The sequence below is a fragment of the Petromyzon marinus genome, chromosome 11 (genome assembly GCF_048934315.1).
Source record: "Petromyzon marinus isolate PM22_M1 ecotype Great Lakes invasive population chromosome 11, UKy_Petmar_22M1.pri1.0, whole genome shotgun sequence".
Classification (NCBI taxonomy): Eukaryota; Metazoa; Chordata; class Hyperoartia; order Petromyzontiformes; family Petromyzontidae; genus Petromyzon; species Petromyzon marinus.
In genome coordinates this window covers 15,889,323-15,910,226 of record NC_133677.1, presented here as the reverse complement: position 1 = coordinate 15,910,226, position 20,904 = coordinate 15,889,323, and the positions used below count along the sequence as shown (strand labels likewise).

Below are 20,904 nucleotides of genomic sequence, written 5' to 3'. Positions count from 1 at the left end.
AACTGGAATAACTGCACTTAGGGGCAATTGAGAGCATCTGTGTCAACAGGCCATGAGATGACAGAAGGAAGAGGAGAGGGGTCGGGCCTTGATGTGACTTAGGAAATGACATAAATTAGAACAGACAGACACACACGTACACCGGACAAACGGTCACAATCAAAAGGACAGTTGTTCCATCGTGAGAGGACCAATCACAGGCCGAGGAGCGAAATCAAAGGAATTCCGGTCCTTTGTGAGAAGACGAGCTAAAGCGAAACATATCGGATATAACAAAGAAGCCGAACCACCCAAACCAGTCTTGCAACGGCAAGCTCCGGGGTATGGTCCTCGAAATCAACCATAGATGTCGAGTCTTGCAGAGGAGAGGGGCAATGTGTTGCTAAGTGTTGAGTTCGGCGCTGACAGACGGAGTTTCGCTGAAAGTTTTATTCTACATTTATCCTTATGTTTTGAGTCGCTTGCAGAGTCAAGGACTGCGAGAAGTTGTATTGTACTAAGCTATAACAGTTGTGAGAAGCTAAGAGGTGTGTGCATACATTTTATGAGTTTTAGAGAGTAAGTGAGGAGCAGCGGACAAGCAGCTCACAGTAGGAGCCCTCCTGGGGGAAGGGCGGGGAGCGTCAAGGGTGCTCGCACGAGGCAAGCTGCTGAAACAAGGAGGAGCGGCGCGGCCACAGGCATTCCGACTGCTAATCAACCTGGGCGCGCAGATAATCTGCAGACGTACTGACTCGGAAGCCTCGAGCACACTCCAGCAAAGGTCAAGCCTAAGGATCAACAGTGTCTGGTGCCAAGGGGGGTGACCCGCTGCCGCCCAGCGGATGAGCTGCGAGCGCTATCTGGCGACGGGACCATCGCGCACATCAACGCAGATGGAGCCGGACCCATCATCCATTCCAGCACGGGCACCGCTGCCAGCATGAGCAGCGTGCGGACTCAGCAACCACCCCAGTGGTAGAAAGAGACTGACGGCGCAGACGAAAGCGCCGTGTGTTCGGCACACACACACACGCCGACCCAGCGCCCTGGCTGGGGACCAGCGGTAAATTCGGTACAAAGAACACTGCACGACAAAGTTCGCCTCTGGACCTCAGCAGGACAGTCAGGAGGAATAGTAAGTGGACAACTCAAACCATACTGCCCGCTATAATCATTGGACCTCGTGGTGACTGCGCTCCAACACAGTTTCAGTTGATATATTTTGGTATAGCCCTGTGAGCCATTCGGCTCTTGAATCGAGTGCAACCACAACAAACAAAAAAACAAAAACACGAACAAGAAAAACATCTTAAAGTGACTATGTGACTGTGCAAACAGAAAATCCATGAAAAAAAACAGCAAAATATTCCTGAAAAAAAGCACCGTACACCAACGCTGTGTGCAAAAAATCCCAGTGGGATGCAAGTCAAACAACAACAACCACAAGAAAACTTAGATTAAGGCCATCAGTCTAACTCCGTACTACAACAAAATAAACATGTCCAAACCAAAAAAGTTTTCGAAATCACCAAAAAATAAAGCCATAATTGCAACGTAACAGTGATCACAGGGACTGTGACCGAATTTTTACAATAAACTACATAAATAACATGTAACACCAAATTCTAGAGCCATAGCTGGCTGCATGAGTTACTCCACAACAACAGAAGCATCAGTCGGAGTATCAAATTTTTCAATGCACCTTTAAGATCAGCACGCTAAATCAAAATACAGATAATACTTTGCAGCGTCATCCGGAGCGAAACATTTTATTTAATTTTACGGCAATGAATAGCAGTGGCAGCTAGGGGTGTACAACTCCTCTAGAGCAGTTTTGAGAGAAGATCTCATTGGTAGCGATTCAAGTTGCAGTTTATTGGCAATAGCATTCCAGACCCTGGGGGCATCAATAGCAAAGGCCCTTCCTCCAGTTTTTGTACGGCAATAGGGAATGTGAAGCTGGTAAATGAGCAAAGACCTGAGGTCAAATTTGTTCTTTGAAACAGAGAAGAGATCCAGCAGGTAGTCTGCGGATTTTTTTGTAAGTACATCGTGAATAAATAAGATCTGGTGCACAAGCCGTCGAACATTAAGAGATGTTAAGTATGACCCAATGTAGAGATCATAGTGGTGAGTCCTATATGGGCAGTTCAATGTAAATCTTAAGGCCGAGTGATAGATGGAATCAAGCTTCTTCAGTACAGTACTTGGGGCTGATTTATACACGATGTCACGGTCGTCAAGTAGAGGCAGTATGGTAGCTTTTATCAATTCCAAACAGAACATTGGGGGGAAGCAGTGCTTGTGTCAATACAGAAAACCAATTTTTATTTTTGTCTTTTTACCAATATAATCAATGTGATCTTCAAAATTCAGTTTTGAATCCAGGATGACCCCAAGATACTTATAGATCTTGACTTGCTCTATTTGATAATTATTTAAGGAATGTAATTGGGGAAAATTACTTCATGCTTTAGTCCTGGTGAGAAGCATAGCACCTTGGTTTTGGAGGTATTCAGGACTAGTTTAAGAGCAACTAGCTGATGTTGTAGTTTGTTGAAATCACCCTGTAGCTTAGCAATCACGTCATCCGGAGAGCGGCCAGCAGTAATCAGTATCGTGTCATCTGCAAAAAGATTTACCCTGGAATGATCTAGGTCAGTGCCCAAGTCATTGACATAAAGAGAGAACAAAAGATGGAACCCTGTGCATATTGGTAAGAATAAAATTGTTCCAAGAAGTTTTGCTTCGAAAAGGGTTGCCATCCCATGGTGGTGTTAATTATTAGCTTAATCTTGACTTAAAGCTTTTGTGACTGCAGACCCAAAGAATATAACTATTAGCTAGTCGTGAAAAGCATTGTTCTGTCCCTTGAACCGCATGAATATGGTCATTTAGAAGTATTTGAGTCATTCGTTTAATTTTATCATGTAATATTACCAATGAACTCATTGATGATACACTAAACATTTATAAGCACCTATGTGACGAATCTACACACTCGCATGAATACTATTGTTTTGAGATATTTATTTTAATCACACAACATTGAAACGAATTCAATGATGTCCCATTAGCCAATTGATAAGCATCTGTAAGTCAAACCTACACACTCGCATGTACACTTCTTCAGGACATTTCTTTAATTGCATAATCTTACCAATTAATTCACTGATGTACACTTTTGTCATTGGGCACATGTTTATTTTGCTCAGTTCCGTATGAATATTGTAATTTTTAAGGACTTTCCTATCGTCGTGTATTGTCGCGCTACTATGAGGAGTTAGCCTATTGTTCAATTGCTCAGTTTAACAACGTAACCATTGAGGGTTAATTGTATGGATCGATGAGTAGGATATCTGCAGGAGTACTGTGGTGGCAATTTTCGATCATAAGTGTGTTCGCTTATTAGAGTGTTTTTAGATATTAAAGTTGCTTAACACAGAAGAGTCTGAGCGGTTCCTTCCTAAGTCCATGCATAATTATCTTAGTTATAAGAACTGTATCTTGAGACCAGACATAATTACACTAGCTAAAACATAATCAGTAAATGTTAAAGCAAAAATATTTGTATTATCACGATTGGTAATATACCCCGAGACAACGAATCCGAGCCTAATTTGCATAATTGCATATATTTGCATAATTTTATGAAAACGCATAAAATCATACAAATACATATTTTTCTTTTTTAATAAAAATGTTTATTAAAAAAAATCACAATATAATATATAAAACAGCTTGAATGATGGGGGGAGGGCTGTTTGCCAAGTCAGGCATTGGGAGTGGGGGCTCCACGAGCCTGGTGACCAAGGGGAAGACCTAAGAGTAAGATTGTAGGGCTACTGTCATAGTAGAGCTTGGAGGTTGCTGCGTGCTGACTGTGCAGCAGGGGAGAAAGCGCTGGCGGGGTGGTAATGGCATCAACGGCTTTGGTCATGATGAAGCATATATGTATGTTGGTTGAACTTCTTTTGCACCGTACGTAGCCAACCGTGCTAATCGGAGTAGCTCAGTCTTGATCTTTTATCTTGACTTTAACATTTACACAACATGCATCTGTATCACACGAACTGAATATAATTCTAGAAGTAGGGCCAAGACAATACAACGTGTTTCAGTTCACTTGGAAAGATTCAACTGAAATGTGAAAATGCCAAATGTCAAACATTGTTTACTTTCGTGTCAACAAAAACATATATTCAGGACAAAATACCCCAAACATATCAACTCAGTGTTGCAACTGTAACCTAAAGAATGTGTATTTGTGTATTGTGTGTATTGTACAGACAACAATATTAACCTGTGACTGACCTATGTACAATTTGTTCCAGTTCATGGAAGAGTTGGTCCTCCTTCGAGACGTGAATTACATCAAGGCCAGACACCTCTGACCTTGCCGGTAGACCAGCATCTTTAGAACCTAGAAAATACACATGGATGTCAATAATACATTTACATTCAAATTCCGTAGAGTGAGACACTCAGACTAATTGGGGAGGGGGGGGGAAGTTAAGGCACATAGGGTGTTTGACCTCATGTTTAACTGTAATTATATTGTGATCTTACACTCTCACTGTACATTGGGGTCTTTGTAATTTCATATGTTTTGATGCAGTTGCTTTTAATGTTCGCAAACTAGTTTCGACTGGTTACAATCGGACCTGGCGCATGTCTTTCAATCACTTCAGCCCAGGTGCCAGCATGATGACATACTCGGGCATTAAAGTAACCAAACACATTGAATCTATCCCGAGCGGCCATCCCGAGCGGCCACTTTAGCTAGCACCGATGACAGGGGTCATAGAAGGCATCTGACTCATCGACCTTGCCTACATCCCACCACTGATATTCATCTTCGATGGGGGCATTAGCAACTACCACCACCATTCTTCACCTCCGGTTGATGATATTAGGTCTTGAAATATGAGAAAAATAATAAAAATGTAATGAAAAAAATGTGTAATTATACAATTTATGGTAATATAATTATGTTCCGCTTCGTTGCCTAGGGGCATTACCAATTGCGATAATAAAATGAAGGTGTAATTGTATGAATTATGCAAGTGTATGTAATTATGCTAATTAGGCTCGGATTCGTTGTCTAGGGGTGTATTACCAATCGTGATAATACAATTGTAGTGTCTTGAAACATTACTCACACTTTCTGCTGCCAGGCTACCAAGATTATACGGCTTACCAAAAATACATAAAGTAGATAGACCCCTTCGTCCCATCGTCTCTACTATCAACTCCCCCACCTACAAACTGGCTCGTTTTCTGTCGGAAATCCTGCGGCCTTTCACTGGAAAAACCACCTCTGCGGTACAAAATTCTACTCACCTGGTATCGACAATCCAGGGTATTTCCCTGTCCCCAGACGACCTGCTTGTCAGTTTTGATGTAGTTTCCTTATTCACCAAAGTTCCTGCACTTGACACCATCGCAATCATTGAAGACTTGGTTCATCAAGAACTAAACACTGAGGTACCCCCCTGGTGAGACACTGCTTAACCAATACATACTTCACTTGGATTGGAACTTTCTACAAACAAACTGAGGGCACCCCAATGGGCTCCCCCTATCTCCGGTTATAGCCAACATTTTCATAGAGAAATGTGAGACTGACGCCATCCAGACTGCCACTCTGCGCCCAACCTTATGGAAGAGGTACATGGATGACACTTTTGTCATCTGGCCACATGGCCGGCCTGCTCTAGACCAATTCTTCGACCACATCAATTCCATACACCCAGCCATCAGATTTACCATGGAAGTCGAAAAAGATGGCAAGCTACCCTTTTTGGATGTCCTAATAAAAAAAGAGACATGATGGTTCAATGAGCCACTCTGTCTACAGGAAAGCTACCAATAAGGATGCTTATCTGAAACCGGATTCCCACCACCATCCATCACAGAAGAATTCTCTCATAAAGACTCTGCACCATAGAGCCCAATGCATATCCGACCAGGAACACATAGGCAGTGAACTCAAGCACGTACACCAAGCTCTAAAGGCTAATGGTTACTCCGACTATACAATCCGCAAAGCTATCACTCAAACCATGAAGAAGGACCCACTTGAGGAGCCTTTAAAACCATCACTTTACCCTATATTGCGGGGATCACAAAAAAAAAGAAATCCAAAATCTTGAATAAACACAAGTTCCAGGTCTGTTTCAACACATTACATAAAATACGTGATCTGGTTCTGTCTGTAAAAGATGTGATTCCGGATATACAGTACCCTGGTGTCTACAAACTATGGTGCCTCTGTGGTAGTAGTTACATTGGAGAAACCAAACGCCATGTCTCGGACCGCATTCGTGAACACAAAGCAGACCTTAAACACGGTAGGACCAACACCTCGGCCGTGGCAGATCACTGTTATAATTCAGTAGACTCACATGACATTGACTTCTCCAAGACAGAGGTTCTTTGCAAGCCATCTGGCTACCATGAGAGATTCGTTCATAAGGCTATCCACATACAAACACAGAGACAATTTCAACCGAGAAGATAGATTCTGGCTTAGCAATCATTGGAAGGATTTGATAAACCATTTCGGGCCTTAATTGATTGTTCACGCTTACGGTGGGTTTCAGACAGCATACATTAATTTTTTGTCTCCCCCCTCCTCTTTTCCGAACATAGATGGACTCGTCCATCTAAACAAACTGTCAAATCGCTGTGGTGCTAACGTTAAAAATAAATAAATACAAACTGCCACTTCTTTCAAATGTTCTTGCCGTTGGTTTTCACACCTGATGATGACTGCTTGTGTTGCAGTCGAAACGTCGTGATAATTTATTGTTTTATATATATTTTATTATTTTATTGTTTCCCTTCAACGTGACTTTACCGAAAGAACCAAGAATATTACTCACACCCACATGTTGTAACAAATCACCTGCTTACACTTTATTCACCTATTCTTGCACCAGTTGTAGGCACTCCTATAACTAGCTATACCAGGGGTGGGGAACGTCCGGCCCGTGGGCCGTATAAGGCCCACAAAATCATTTGGTCTGGCCCTGCCAAGGCAACCGCACGACTCGAAATTCAATACATCTAGGAGATTTTTTCATAGCAACAAAAATTAATTTTGTATTGCCCGCGAATGATGTTATAAATATCCAAATGGCCCTTTGCAGAAAAAAGGTTCCCCACCCCTGATTTCTATACAGTCACTTATGTAAACTTCTCCCCACTCTTATCTACCTTTCACCTCACAGTGAGGGAAAAAAGTATTTGATCCCCTGCTGATTTTGTACGTTTGCCTACTGACAAAGAAATGATCAGTCTATAATTTTAATGGTAGGTTTATTTGAACAGTGAGAGACAGAATAACAACAAGAAAATCCAGAAAAAAGCATGTGAAAAATGTTATGAATTGATTTGCATTTTAATGAGGGAAATAAGTATTTGACCCCTCTGCAAAACATGACTTAGTACTTGGTGGCAAAACCCTTGTTGGCAATCACAGAGGTCAGACGTTTCTTGTAGTTGGCCACCAGGTTTACACACATTTCAGGAGGGATTCTGTCCCACTCCTCTTTGCAGATCTTCTCCAAGTCATTAAGGTTTCGAGGCTGACGTTTGGCAACTCGAACCTTCAGCTCCCTCCACAGATTTTCTATGGGATTAAGGTCTGGAGACTGGCTAGGCCACTACAAGACCTTAATGTGCTTCTTCTTGAGCCACTCCTTTGTTGCCTTGGCCATGTGTTTTGGGTCATTGTCATGCTGGAATACCCATCCACGACCCATTTTCAATGTCCTGGCTGAGGGAAGGAGGTTCTCACCCAATATTTGATGGTACATGGCCCCGTCCATCGTCGCTTTGATGCGGTGAAGTTGTACTGTCCCCTTAGCAGAAAAACACCCCCAAAGCATAATGTTTCCACCTCCATGTTTGACGGTGGGGATGGGGTTCTTGGGGTCATAGGCAGCATTTCTCCTCCTCCTCCAAACACGGCGAGTTGAGTTGATGCCAAAGAGCTCCATTATGGTCTCATCTGACCACAACACTTTCATCCAGTTGTCAGATGTTCATTGGCAAACTTCAGACGGGCATGTATATGTGCTTTCTTGAGCAGGGGGACCTTGCGGGCGCTGCAGGATTTCAGTCCTTCACGGCGTAGTGTGTTACCAATTGTTTTCTTGGTGACTATGGTCCCAGCTGCCTTGAGATCATTGACAAGATCCTCCCGTGTAGTTCTGGGCTGATTCCTCACCGTTCTCATGATCATTGCAACTCCACGAGGTGAGATCTTGCATGGAGCCCCAGGCCGAGGTAGATTGACAGTTCTTTTGTGTTTCTTCCATTTGCGAATAATCGCACCAATTGTTGTCACCTTCTCACCAAGCTGCTTGGCAATGGTCTTGTCGCCCATTCCAGCCTTGTGTAGGTCTACAATCTTGTCCCTGACATCCTTGGAGAGCTCTTTGGTCTTGTCCATGGTGGAGAGTTTGGAATCTGATTGATTGATTGCTTTTTTGGACAGGTGTCTTTTATACAGGTAACAAGCTGAGATTAGGAGCACTCCCTTTAAGAGTGTGCTCCTAATCTCAGCTCATTACCTGTATAAAAGACACCTGGAAGCCAGAAATCTTTCTGATTGAGAGGGGGTCAAATACTTATTTCCCTCATTAAAATGCAAATACATTTATAACATTTTTGACATGCGTTTTTCTGGATTTTCTTGTTGTTATTCTGTCTCTCACTGTTCAAATAAACCTACCATTAGAATTATAGACTGATCATTTCTTTGTCAGTGGGCAAACGTACAAAATCAGCAGGGGATCAAATACTTTTTTCCCTCACTGTATCCTGCACTCAGCAGCTCTGCTCTCAGCGACTCCGCACACAACTCTACATCTCCACTGCTACCCTAACCCACGCTCGCTTGTGAAAAGCGGTTTTTGGTTTGGATTCGTCATCGAGGGGGAATTGCCAAAACCCGGACAGTAAATCGACTGTCGAAAAAAAACTGTGCACCCGATAACGCATCTAGCGAGTCGTCCATACGAGGGAGGGGATATGCATCCGCCTCCGATATCTTATTTAACTTGCGGAAATCAACACAAAATCTTAAGTTCCCATCACGTTTTTTCACTAGGACTATGGGCGCCCCCCACGGGCTATTGGATGGGGAAATAATATCAGCTGCCAGCATCTCATCAACAGCCTGGCATAACTGTTCCTTCTCTGCGGGGCTAAGCCTGTGCGAATTAATCCGAATTGGGGGTCATTCGCCCGTAACGATATGATAGTGGAGGAGAGGAGTGCATCCAATATCAAATTTGCTAATGCTAAAGACATCGGAAAAATCATATAAGAGCCGGTGCTGCTAAGCTCGTTGAACTTCTGTCAGTGCAGGGTTCTCGGAGCACAGAGATTCCAACCATGTGGAATCCGGCTCATCAGGTCTACCAACGCTTCCCGCGATCCCAGGGGCTGGCTCCGCATTATCAAAATACTCGGCCGCCGAGGCATGCGCCAGGATAGTGCCCGCCTGAATCACAACCGGCGCATGCCCCGCATTAAGTACTTGTAGGAACGGCATCTGCTCGGCGGATACAATAGTCATAGCCCCCGCTCGGGAAGGAGATCGTGGCACGGTGTTAGAAGGGGTTAGCAGGATTCCCATCTCCGGGACCGGTGAAAGCAACTCTTTGCGCAATCGCAGCGGCACGAGCATTTGAGAACCCGGAGGTACTTCAACGGTTTAGCTAGCTATTGCATGAATGACAGCGTTCTGCGATGGCTGTCGACTAGAGGCGTTCAGAAACAGCAACCGCTGTCCCGATGGTAGTTCAATACACTCCTGGTCAATGAGAATTTTCAAGGGCATCCTGCCTGAAAAATCAGTGCCCAGCAAAATAGGGCACGGCCAACGTCCGTGAAACCAATATCTGTCCTTCCAAACAGATTTCCCCAATTTGCACAGAGGCCAACATCTGACCCATAATGCCCAGACTTCCCCCATCAGCCGCCACACAAGCGCTTTCCACACAGCGTCTCCGCACACAGTGTCTCCGCATAGAGCAACTCTACATCTCCACCATTGCCCTCACCTATGCTCCCTCAGACTCGCTCACCCGTCTGTCCCGGGTGGGGGGATCAGCCAACACCCGCCCGGCGACGGCGTGAGGGTTGAAGTCCCGTTGACGGCTGGAGCGGCAGTGAGGAGATGTCTTCACTCTTCGTCCCTGGCAACAACTCCCCCTCCGCTCACGCACTCACCCTTATATCCCTCTGCTAATTATCCGAGACCTCTCGCGCCTGCTGGCCCATCAATCAACCCTTATCTCCCGTCTCCCTGGCAACACCACCGGTCTCAACGTGCCAACCGGTCGACCCCGTTTGCACCTGCTTTTCCCTTTAACAACTGGCGGTTTGTCCGTGCATACCTCATGTTGCACACGCGCACCCGTTTGCCCTCAGTTGCCCTTGGTTAACTGTGCGCACCGCGTATTTCACTCTCCACAATGATTCTCGCTTTAACTTTTACGGATTATGTTTTAGTTTGTTTTATATCATGTCTCAAAATTCAGATCTCACCGCAGGATACAGGTCTTATAATTAAGATTATTATGCATGAACTTAGGAAGGAATCACTGTCTTTTGTGCTAAGCAATTTTTTATAGCTAAAAACACTCTCATATGCGAACACTTTATGCTCGGAATTGTCAACACAGTACTCCTGGAGATGTCCTACTCATTGATTCGTACAATTAACCCTCAATGGTTACGTTTGTTAAACTCAGCACAGAACAATCGGTAAATCTCTCAGAGTCGATCGAGCATACACGGCGATAGTAAAAGTTCCTAAAAAAAATGTATGTGACAATATTCATACGAACAGTAATAAAGAAACATGTTCCCAAGGCAAAAGTAGTTATCAATAATTCATTGAGAAGATTATGCAATAAAATAAATGAATGACGAAAATACTGTATTCATGTAACTCAAGGGGCAGAACAATGCACACTCACTTTTACACACACGTGCATGTGCGTGCACAACAACAACCGCCATTCGCCACTAAGTGGCGGTGACGTCACCACGACGCTTGTGCCAGGCTATGTGCACCCTGAGGCCACGTGAAGTGTCGAACGCCCGCTGGCAGGAGGTCACGGGGCAGACCCAGGTGCCACGGGTCGACTGACTGAGATGACTGGCTGATGCACCACCTGTGCCCCCTACTGTGCCAACCTGCTGTGCTTTAGCCACCCGGCGCTCCGCTCGTTGTTCTGAGCGTCGCTCCTCCGCCCTCCGTTGTTGTTGGAGGGCGACTACCTCCAACTGCCCAGTAGCGTCCTTCACGAGCCTCCTCCACAGAGGCCGATCTTGACACCGCTGTTACCAGTCATCGGCAAGTCCACTCAGCTCCACGTCCTCCTGTACCACATCACTCCATCTCTTCTCTAGCCCGTGCCGCGCCCGCTTAGCCCCCTCAATCCGGCTGAACAAAAGCTGTTTCGGCATGCGGTTGCTGGGCATGCGGGCTACATGACCCAGCCATCGCAGCCTTCCCCGCCGGAGGAGCTCACCGATGGGACCTTGCCCAGATCTTTCAAGGATTTGTGAGCTCCTCACACAATCCAGTCTGGTTAAACCCAGGATGGATCGTAGGCAGGCCAGCCTAAATGTTTCTAACCGGCGAAGATGTTCCATTAGGGGGGTCCACGTTTCGCAAGCGTAGAGAAAGGAGGGAATGACCGTGGCCGAGAAGACCTGAAGCTTAGTGCGGAGCGACAGACCAGGTAGCTTCCACACAGCGTTACGCAACCGATGAAAAGATATTGCCGCTCGACTGATTCGGAGTGAGACCTCTGCTGTTAACCTGGAGCCAGTGAGTGTTTGTGCGTGCACACACACACAAACACTCACTTCCAGCATGAGGCTGACTCATTACATCTTGCGGAGAATCGCTCCGTTGAACAAAATAGTTCCGTGGTTCAGTTTTCTCATGCGAGTTCACGTTTTAATTCAATGTTTAAAAATGTATATGTCATGGAAGCTGGTTTGTAAATGCAGGTATTCATAAGTCTGGTGTTTATAAGTTGAGGACTGCCTGAATGTTGAACTTATTTTGCACCATAGCCAACCATGCTCATCGGAGGTGCAGGGTAAGGACAACGAAATAAACACAAAAAGAAGTTCTAAAAAAATGAGTTTTCTATTTAGACAAAGAAAGCCCTGTTCCGCGGTGGGGACTATGATAGTCTGATCCGTAATGAGGTGGAACTACCTGACTGACAGCATCAAAACTACCATGTTTGTGATTTCATGGTGTTGAACACGAGCTCAAGCAAGGGTCATCAGGGTGCTGTCTACACTGAGACACAAACTTGGACTTGTAATGCACAAGTAACAGCACTTCAGTGATAATAGCGACACACACACACATTTGTATTCTGCAGGACATTGTTGAGAGTAGTGTTTTGCCGCATATCACTCTGAAGTTAAGTAAATACTGCCATCTCCTTCGTGTCCATTTGTCTCCAATACAAAAATAAGTTACTCTGCAACACCAAAGAGTCTCCCAGTGAATGTAATTTCCCGTATGTGACATTCACACTGGCCAGAAATCTAGAAGAGGTGGGAGTACCCACACTTTACCCTACCACATGCGACCAGCTGATTGACTAATTTTGAAATGGACGGAGAGCCTTCTAATTAGCCCAGTTTTAGATTTCAAATGTTATTTTTTTCCCAATAGAACCGAAAACAGTGCACTTTGGTTGTAGACTATTGAACTGTTAACAGATAAACAATATTTGAATGGAACTGCAATGCAAGTGATTCCTGCATCACCTGTCATTGACGTGACTCTGGTGAGGCAAGTGCTGATACAAATACTCTTGCTGCCATGGTGTGTGCTTATAACCAGCTTCTTCTACCACACATTGTCTCATTTATTAGGAAGCCACTGGATGTATGCACTTTTAAATCTAGATTAAAAAACACATTTCTTTTGAACTGCTTTTGTGTTTAAGTTTGTTGTCCTGCCCCTGCACCTCCGATTAGCACAGTTGGCTATGTACGGTACGAAATGAGTCCATCATACATACATAGTCTCATTATTGCAGTCAGATTGTGTCATGCATTGAAGCAATCTGACTGCCCTTGATTATTATTAGTATTAGGCTTCATTACCTAGATAAGCTTCACTGAGGTCTTGTGGATCTTTTTCAGGAGGATCCGGCCAAGTTTTTGCAGGAGGGAGCAATGATTGTTACGTATAAATCTCAAATGAGTAGTTTTCGGGTATTTTTTTTTATTATTTGGCAAATTTGGACCCTGACACCGGCACACAATGTCCTACTTTTCTGAATGACATCACAGGATCTTTAACGTCCACTGTTAATCAAACGGTGCATAGTACTTTTAGCATGAACCTCTGCAACAAGCGGCGAACGCGCTGCCACTGGGCCGCGTCACCATAAGTAGAAAACTATCTCCCATAGCAACGAACTGTCAGGATCTAGGTTGATTCTCTTGCCTCATTGATCTTGTTGGTCTCATCTGTCTTGGTCATTCTGTAGTCTAAATGTAATATGGGCAAAGACAAATATTATAATGATTTCCTATTCATATTAGCACTGAGGCAGTACTAATCTGGCTACAGCCCTGATCAAGTGGTGTCATTTCTGCATTATCATGGCAGGGGCAAGTTAATCCAGATGACAACCACTGTTGACTTCCCCACACAATTGAAACAAATTTTTCCACTTTTGATCAACCCCAGAGGGATAATGGGCTTAGTCAACCTTCAACAAGAATTTGAGCTTGCGACCTTCCGATTGATAATCGCTCGCCTTACCACTGGGCCACCTGATCGACACGCATTTTGATTAAGCCATCAACTGATGATTCACCATGCATGCCGCATAGGCACACAATCCAATAACCCTGGTTTTTGTACATTAGGCCACCATGACAAACCCTGCCATGTACCTGGAGCTGTGCCGTGCGCAGCATCTTGAACAATAAGTCCGGTCACATCGTTTGCGTCTCTCCCTGGCAGAGGAGCATCACACATGATGTGGTAGAAGATGCAGCAGACTGGGTCCAAGTTGGGATCGGGAACGAGGTGTTTTCTCGAGCGGGCATGCATCTCCATGCTCATCAGGGTTAAATGCTGGATCTGGGGCACATACAATCTCATTGTTAAAGTCGATCATTATTTATAACTTTTATTATTATTATTATGCAAGTTTACCCAGGAACACCTCAGTCTCAAGACTTTTTCAGGAGGGTCCTGCTCAGTTTTCCCTATGTGCAATCCCAATTCAGTAATTTGCAGGTAATTTGTTGTCATTGGGATGTTTGGCCATATCATTGTAACTACAACTTGTCTCTGAATTTACATTATTTTTTACCTATGGGGAGGAAACCAGAAAACCCAGAGGAAAACCATGCAGAAGAAGGGGAGAGACAACGTATAAAGTCAACAGAGAACAGTGCTTCTTTCTGTTAGGTGCTACCATCCCAATGACATGGCTACAATTCCCTTACACCTAGGCCTTGTCTGTGAAATGTCAGTTTCGTTCCCGCAACAACTCAGCCTGGGGCCGAAGCCTATTGGACACCACGTGCTGCTGCCTGCCTCTAGCCCCTTGCGGAAAACTCCTAAATCGCCATGCAAACCCCTATACCGCCGCGCAAACCCCTATACCATCATGCAAACTCCTAGACCGCCACGCAAATCCCTATACCGCCACACAAACTCCTAGACCGCCACGCAAACCCCTATACCGCCAAGCAAACCCCGAGACCACCACGCAAACCATGGGGAACATAATAAAGGTTTTTGGGTTAGATCGCGTTATTTATAAATGTGTCGTAACCCTCCACCACCCGACACGGCCAATCAGAAAAAAAGTGTCACGTTGACAAAAGACAAATAGTTCACTACTTTAGCCCACCGGTGTGTTTGAAGAGTGAATCCACAACATTTACAGTTTTGAGTACAACGTTTCGCTGGTAATTACATCCAGCATCATCGGGCAATTCGCCAGAATGGTAAAGCCCTCGCTTGCTCCCAGTCTTAAATAGAGCAGCAGGGTGACGTCATCATTTAACTCATTTCAGGTGCAGTGATTTGAGGCGGAGGGGGGGTATTGTAATTATATTATCGATTGGTAATCAGTCAATGGTTATGATTAGTAATGAGTTGTAGATTAGTAATTAGTTGTAATGTGTGTTATTGTGATTATATGCTACGTTAGTAAGCCACACTAAACGTAGCTGTCAGAACGATTAAAGTTATTTCTATTCCTCTTAATTTCAATGGACTCTCTAATTAGTCTTTGCCAGTAATAATTAGTTTTACACAACATGGGGAACACATGGTGGTGATACCGATGAAGACCCTATTGATGATTAAGAAGATGACGGTAGTGGTGTTGGTGTTCATAAGGATAGTAGTGATGGTGGTGTTGGTGAGGATAATAGTGGTGGTGGTAGAAAACAACTCAGGTGCTAAAAAACGCAGACAAGTGGGAAAGGCAGCCATGTGGTGAGCCGCAACCAAATCCTCCCTCCCCCAAGCAATGCAGTTCCCTATATTTGAGGTTGTTAACATCCAATTAAGAAGTGTTTACATGTCAGAGGAAAGTGGAGCACCCAGTGATAACCGACGTGTGCAAGGGGGCCTACAATCTATCCCATTAAGACAGAACTGGTGGATTCCACATTTTTGCTGTACCACATTCTCCTGGCAAGCCAGGGTATGATACCTCGATGCACACAGGGAGTTTGCCAGACGCGCGTGTGTGTGTGTGTGCCTCCACAGTGCTGGGTTGCAGGCAGCCACGTGCGCTGCCACCACCAACACCCAACACCACTGAAAATAATGTCGTCTTTTTAAACTTATGGACCGCTTGTGTTGTGATTGAAACGACGTAGTTTTTGTTATTTCATTTGAACCTATCTAAGTGACTTTAATGAAAGACCCAAAGAATATGAATTCCTACAGTCACGAAAGCTTTAAGTCAAGACATATTCACCCAGTATTGCATGAATAAAAGCAACTTTGAACACATACCTCGTGGAGAGATTTTGCATTGTTCAGGTTTTGTTGGCTGATTTTAAAGCCATAGGTGTTGTTCAGTGTTGGCCCTTCTATTTGTGACGTCTCTTTTTCACCTGGAGAGAACATCCTTCTCTACAAAACAGAAGTAGAGATGAACAGCACACCAAGAGCACCGAACGAACTGTAATGTCACAAGTGAGAATTATCCCTGCCCTACCTTAATTTGGGATTTAAACACCATGCGTTGCAGAGTGGCTGGCCTCTTCGGCAAATCCTCAGCAACGGCATCTGATCATTTACAGAAAAAAACATTCATCTAATGTTTATCAATTTACCACATGTGAATTTTCTTACACAGTGGATCACTATCTAGTCCTAAAGGTTTAAAGTTTGGTTATGGACGTTGCTGAGGTTAGAACGCTCAACTGGAAAAATCAGAAGGATTGGCCGGGCACAAACTGAGCGTATATCTTCCCTCCGGGGTTGGTAAAATAAGTAGTGCTTTGTTGGGATGCAAGACTGGTGGCTACACGTGAAGACCGGTTCAACAAATGCCTCGGAAAAACTATGGAGGTGAGCACACGTCATGCTCATTGTATCTGGGAGACACTTTGACTTGCATGCCAAGCACGCCACCCACACTACACACATCCCACCACGCACGACAAGCACGCCACACAAGCCACGCACGCCACAAGGGAATCCAATTGTGGGGGGCGGACTTACAATTGGAGATGTTTGTAAAATCAATTGTAACGGATAAAACCCAAACAAAAAATTATATTTTGCTAGAAATAAGGATACCTAAAGACATTCAATAAGGTATTTAACAGCTAAATAGCAACACGTTCGGATTGGTGCAGTGGTAAAACTCTTGCCTCACAGCAAGAAAAGTACGAATTGCAATCCCGACTGGGGCTCCATTCTTTGTGGAGTTTGTACGTTCTCTCTTTGCCTCTGCTCTGCATGGGTTTCCACCGGGTTCCCCAGTTTCCTCCCATAGTTAAGAAAACAAGTCACATGGTTTTGGCCAAACATCCCAATGCAGAAAAAATTACCTGCAAATTAATAAATTGCTATTACACTTAATAGCAACATCGCGCTCCTACTGTGAAAACGTGGCAGGACCCTCCTGAAAAAAAGTCTTGAGACTCAGGGAGATTTGCCCAGGTGATCGAGTAATGGAGTGTGATCACCGATCCGCACTTCATCACGACACCTTCTCAGCGTAAAAGCAAATTGGCTCTCACCATGACCTCTTCCACACTCTGCCCTTGCACTACACCAAAATGTTCGGGTCAATTAGTGCCCAGCCAGCAATGTTAAGATCGCTTGCTGCAACTGCTACATAGCAATAATGACGAGATGATGTTGTTAACTGGCATGGTTAAGACAAACACATTGAATTAATGGCACACAAAATTTCATTACGTTTTTGACTGAAAATGTTTGAAATATCTTTCTTCTTTGGTTATTTCGGTAAAGTCACGTAGAATGAGAATAAAATAATAAAATAACACGCTAAAATTCTCACGACGTTTCGGCCACAACGCAAGCGGCCGTCTTCAGGTGAAAGGTACAGACCTGTCGGGACGACAGAGCTTCAATGAACGATGTTAAGATTCGTAGCGACTTTTAAGCTGGTTGGGAGAAGTGAGGCACCTTGACAAAGGGGTTTACATCTCAAATAGCTGAGGGATTAGCTTATGACTGGTCACAGGAATGCCTATGTTAAAGTCAAAACCTACACATCCACAGAGGCAACTAGTAATTTAGCTTTGAAAAAGCTAAGGGATTAGCTTGCGCAAATAGCTGAGGGATTAGCTTGTGACTGGTCACAAAAATGGCTATGTTAAAGTCAAAACCTACACATCCACAGAGGCAACTAGTAATTTAGCATTGAAATAGCTAAGGGATTAGCTTGTGACTGGTCACAGAAATAGATGTTAAAGTAAAGGCCTACACATCCACAGAGCTTCAATGAACGCTGTTAAGATTCGTAGCGACTTTAAGCTGGTTGGGAGAAGTGAGGCCCTTGACAAAAGGGGGTTTGCATATCAAATAGCTGAGGGATTAGCTTGTGACTGGTCACGGAAATGGCTATGTTAAAGTCAAAACCTACACATCCACAGAGGCAACTAGTAATTTAGCATTAAAATAGCGAAGGGATTAGCTTGTGACTGGTCACAGAAATAGATGTTAAAGTCAAAGCCTACACATCCACAGAGGCACCTCGTACATGGACGCCAAAGGGGGCTGCAACAACTCAACTGTCATACAGTAAACCGATGTGAAAAAACCTAAGTCTAAATTACATCAATATAATAAATGTACTCAATATATTCTTCAATAAGCTGAGCTATTAACATTAACTGGGTATACACTACACTATATAATGAATACCATATTGTAAACCAATAAAAACTAAAATATAAACTACCTCAATGTTATATCACAATGTTATATGGTGAAAAAACGGGTGGATTCTTACCTTCCACTTCAGCACCACGGACAGCTACGAGCCCCGTTCAGACGGACGAGTCCATCCATGATTGGAGCGGAGGAGGAAGAAGGGGAGAAACAGCTGCGAGGCGCTGTTATACTTCATGTTATAAACCATACCATTAACCGTGGTGTGAGAGGTATTAAGACTCTTAATACGTCCATGTACGAGGTGCCTCTGTGGATGTGTAGGCTTTGACTTTAACATCTATTTCTGTGACCAGTCACAAGCTAATCCCTTAGCTATTTCAATGCTAAATTACTAGTTGCCTCTGTGGATGTGTAGGTTTTGACTTTAACATAGCCATTTCCGTGACCAGTCACAAGCTAATCCCTCAGCTATTTGATATGCAAACCCCCTTTTGTCAAGGGCCTCACTTCTCCCAACCAGCTTAAAGTCGCTACGAATCTTAACAGCGTTCATTGAAGCTCTGTGGATGTGTAGGCCTTTACTTTAACATCTATTTCTGTGACCAGTCACAAGCTAATCCCTTAGCTATTTCAATGCTAAATTACTAGTTGCCTCTGTGGATGTGTAGGTTTTGACTTTAACATAGCCATTCCTGTGACCAGTTACAAGCTAATCCCTCAGCTATTTGATATGTAAACCCGTTTGTCAAGGTGCCTCACTTCTCCCAACCAGCTTAAAAGTCGCTACGAATCTTAACATCGTTCATTGAAGCTCTGTCGTCCCGACAGGTCTGTACCTTTCACCTGAAGACGGCCGCTTGCATTGTGGCCGAAACGTCGTGAGAATTTTATTGTGTTATTTTATTATTTTATTCTAATTCTACGTGACTTTACCGAAATAACCAAATAAGATGAATCCTTGCAGTCACGAAAGCTTTAAATCGAAATATAATCTCTGTGAATGTAAAATCCAGTCGTCATACCTGCAGATTCAGAGGCACAAGCTGTGGGGATTGGAGACACTGTTGCAAGATTCATTTTATCACTGACTCTGGGTGCGACAGGGGTGCTGTGAATTATGCTTGTAGGCAGCACTGCAACCTCCACATGTCTGCTCTCCGTGGGGGGGTCTACAGGTTCTTGATGTGAGTGATGTTCACTTGGTTGCCGAGCTTCCGATTGTAAAAGTTCACCAGAGCTGCAATGTGCCACATCTGCAAAGGGTCGTTTCACCGGGGACAGCACCAATATCTTTGCATTTTCAGCAGCAGACTCTCCGATTTCTGCCTCCAACATGTCCTTTTTTGCGCTAGGAAAAACCGTTGTTGATGCGTCTGGTTGGTCACCAACTCCCAAGTAATTATGAGAAACGACAGCCCTAGTGCTGTGCCCTTCCCACTGCCAGGGACGCCCTTCAGTTGCTATTTTGGAGGCACTTGTGTTTCTTGGTAAAGCGGCACTTGCGAGTTTTGCTTTAGCTTTCTCATAATGATGCCTCGCTTTCAACCAGTAGCGTACTTTCTGTATACTCGGTGGAACTTTACAAGGAGACATCACCACAATCAATTTGCTGTGAATTGATTTATCTTCTCTGCTATAATCTTGGATATCACTATGTTCTAATTCACGTGTCTGTAATTCACCAGGGTTGAATACAGAGGCGACGTGGCCTTCAGTCTGCGCTACTGCGGTGCGCACAGCGTGCCAGTGCTTCAAGCCTTGGGCAGCAAACCTCCCATCACTCTCGCGCAGGTCAGTACCATGTTTCAACTCCACCTTGAGTGTCCTCTCACCAACTTCCCTGGGACACCAAACAACAATTATGTTGTGTTACATTTAAAGTGTTAATCATAACGTGAACATATGTGAACATAACATAAAATGTATCAGATGTAATATGCAGTCCCACATGAATTAGAGCTTTATCCGTGAACAAAAATACTAAAGCTACAGTTGAGCACTACAACACTGGAGTATCGCTCCACTACATCACTCCCTTACGCTCTAATGTGTCAATGCTCTGAAGCCACTAAGGCCTTCGCTTGATGGAATACTCTACCTTTTCTGGTATGAACAAGGATGCAAACTCTTATATTATCAGGACCACAAGCTTTAGAAGTATCACGTTGGGATATCACACAACACACATCATGCGTTACGGTGGAGTTTTATTTTGGCTTCCAAATTCAGTATTTGATAACCAAAATAGTAGTTTAAGAGATCGTCATTTGCATCAATTACAGACCCAGAGTCACCCTTTATTGATGGAAATTAAGTTTTGATTTAAAGCTTTCGTGACTGCAGTAATTCATATTCTTAGTTTTTTCGGTAAAATCACGTTGAAGGGAAACAACAAAATAATAATATATATGTTTTATATATTTTTTATTATTTTGTTGTTTCCCTTCAACGTGATTTTACCGAAAAAACTAAGAATATGGAAATTAAGTTATTTAGAAACT

General features: G+C 43.9%; 1 protein-coding gene across 6 annotated transcripts in view; it reads right to left on the bottom strand.

Annotated features, from left to right (window-relative positions):
- Positions 1 to 20,904, bottom strand: part of REV3L (REV3 like, DNA directed polymerase zeta catalytic subunit) — a 154,016-nt gene that overhangs the window by 62,475 nt on the left and 70,637 nt on the right. For 5 of the 6 annotated variants that reach the window (XM_032951894.2, XM_032951897.2, XM_032951899.2 and 2 more), the window contains 6 exons: positions 19,426 to 20,243; positions 18,522 to 18,545; positions 16,248 to 16,318; positions 16,043 to 16,162; positions 13,951 to 14,140; positions 4,297 to 4,405 (listed from right to left, as the gene is read on the bottom strand). In XM_032951894.2, coding sequence (XP_032807785.2) covers positions 4,297 to 4,405; positions 13,951 to 14,140; positions 16,043 to 16,162; positions 16,248 to 16,318; positions 18,522 to 18,545; positions 19,426 to 20,243 — 1,332 coding nt within the window. The remainder of the gene's footprint in view (positions 1 to 4,296; positions 4,406 to 13,950; positions 14,141 to 16,042; positions 16,163 to 16,247; positions 16,319 to 18,521; positions 18,546 to 19,425; positions 20,244 to 20,904) is intronic. The other variant, XM_032951898.2, reaches the window with a different exon arrangement.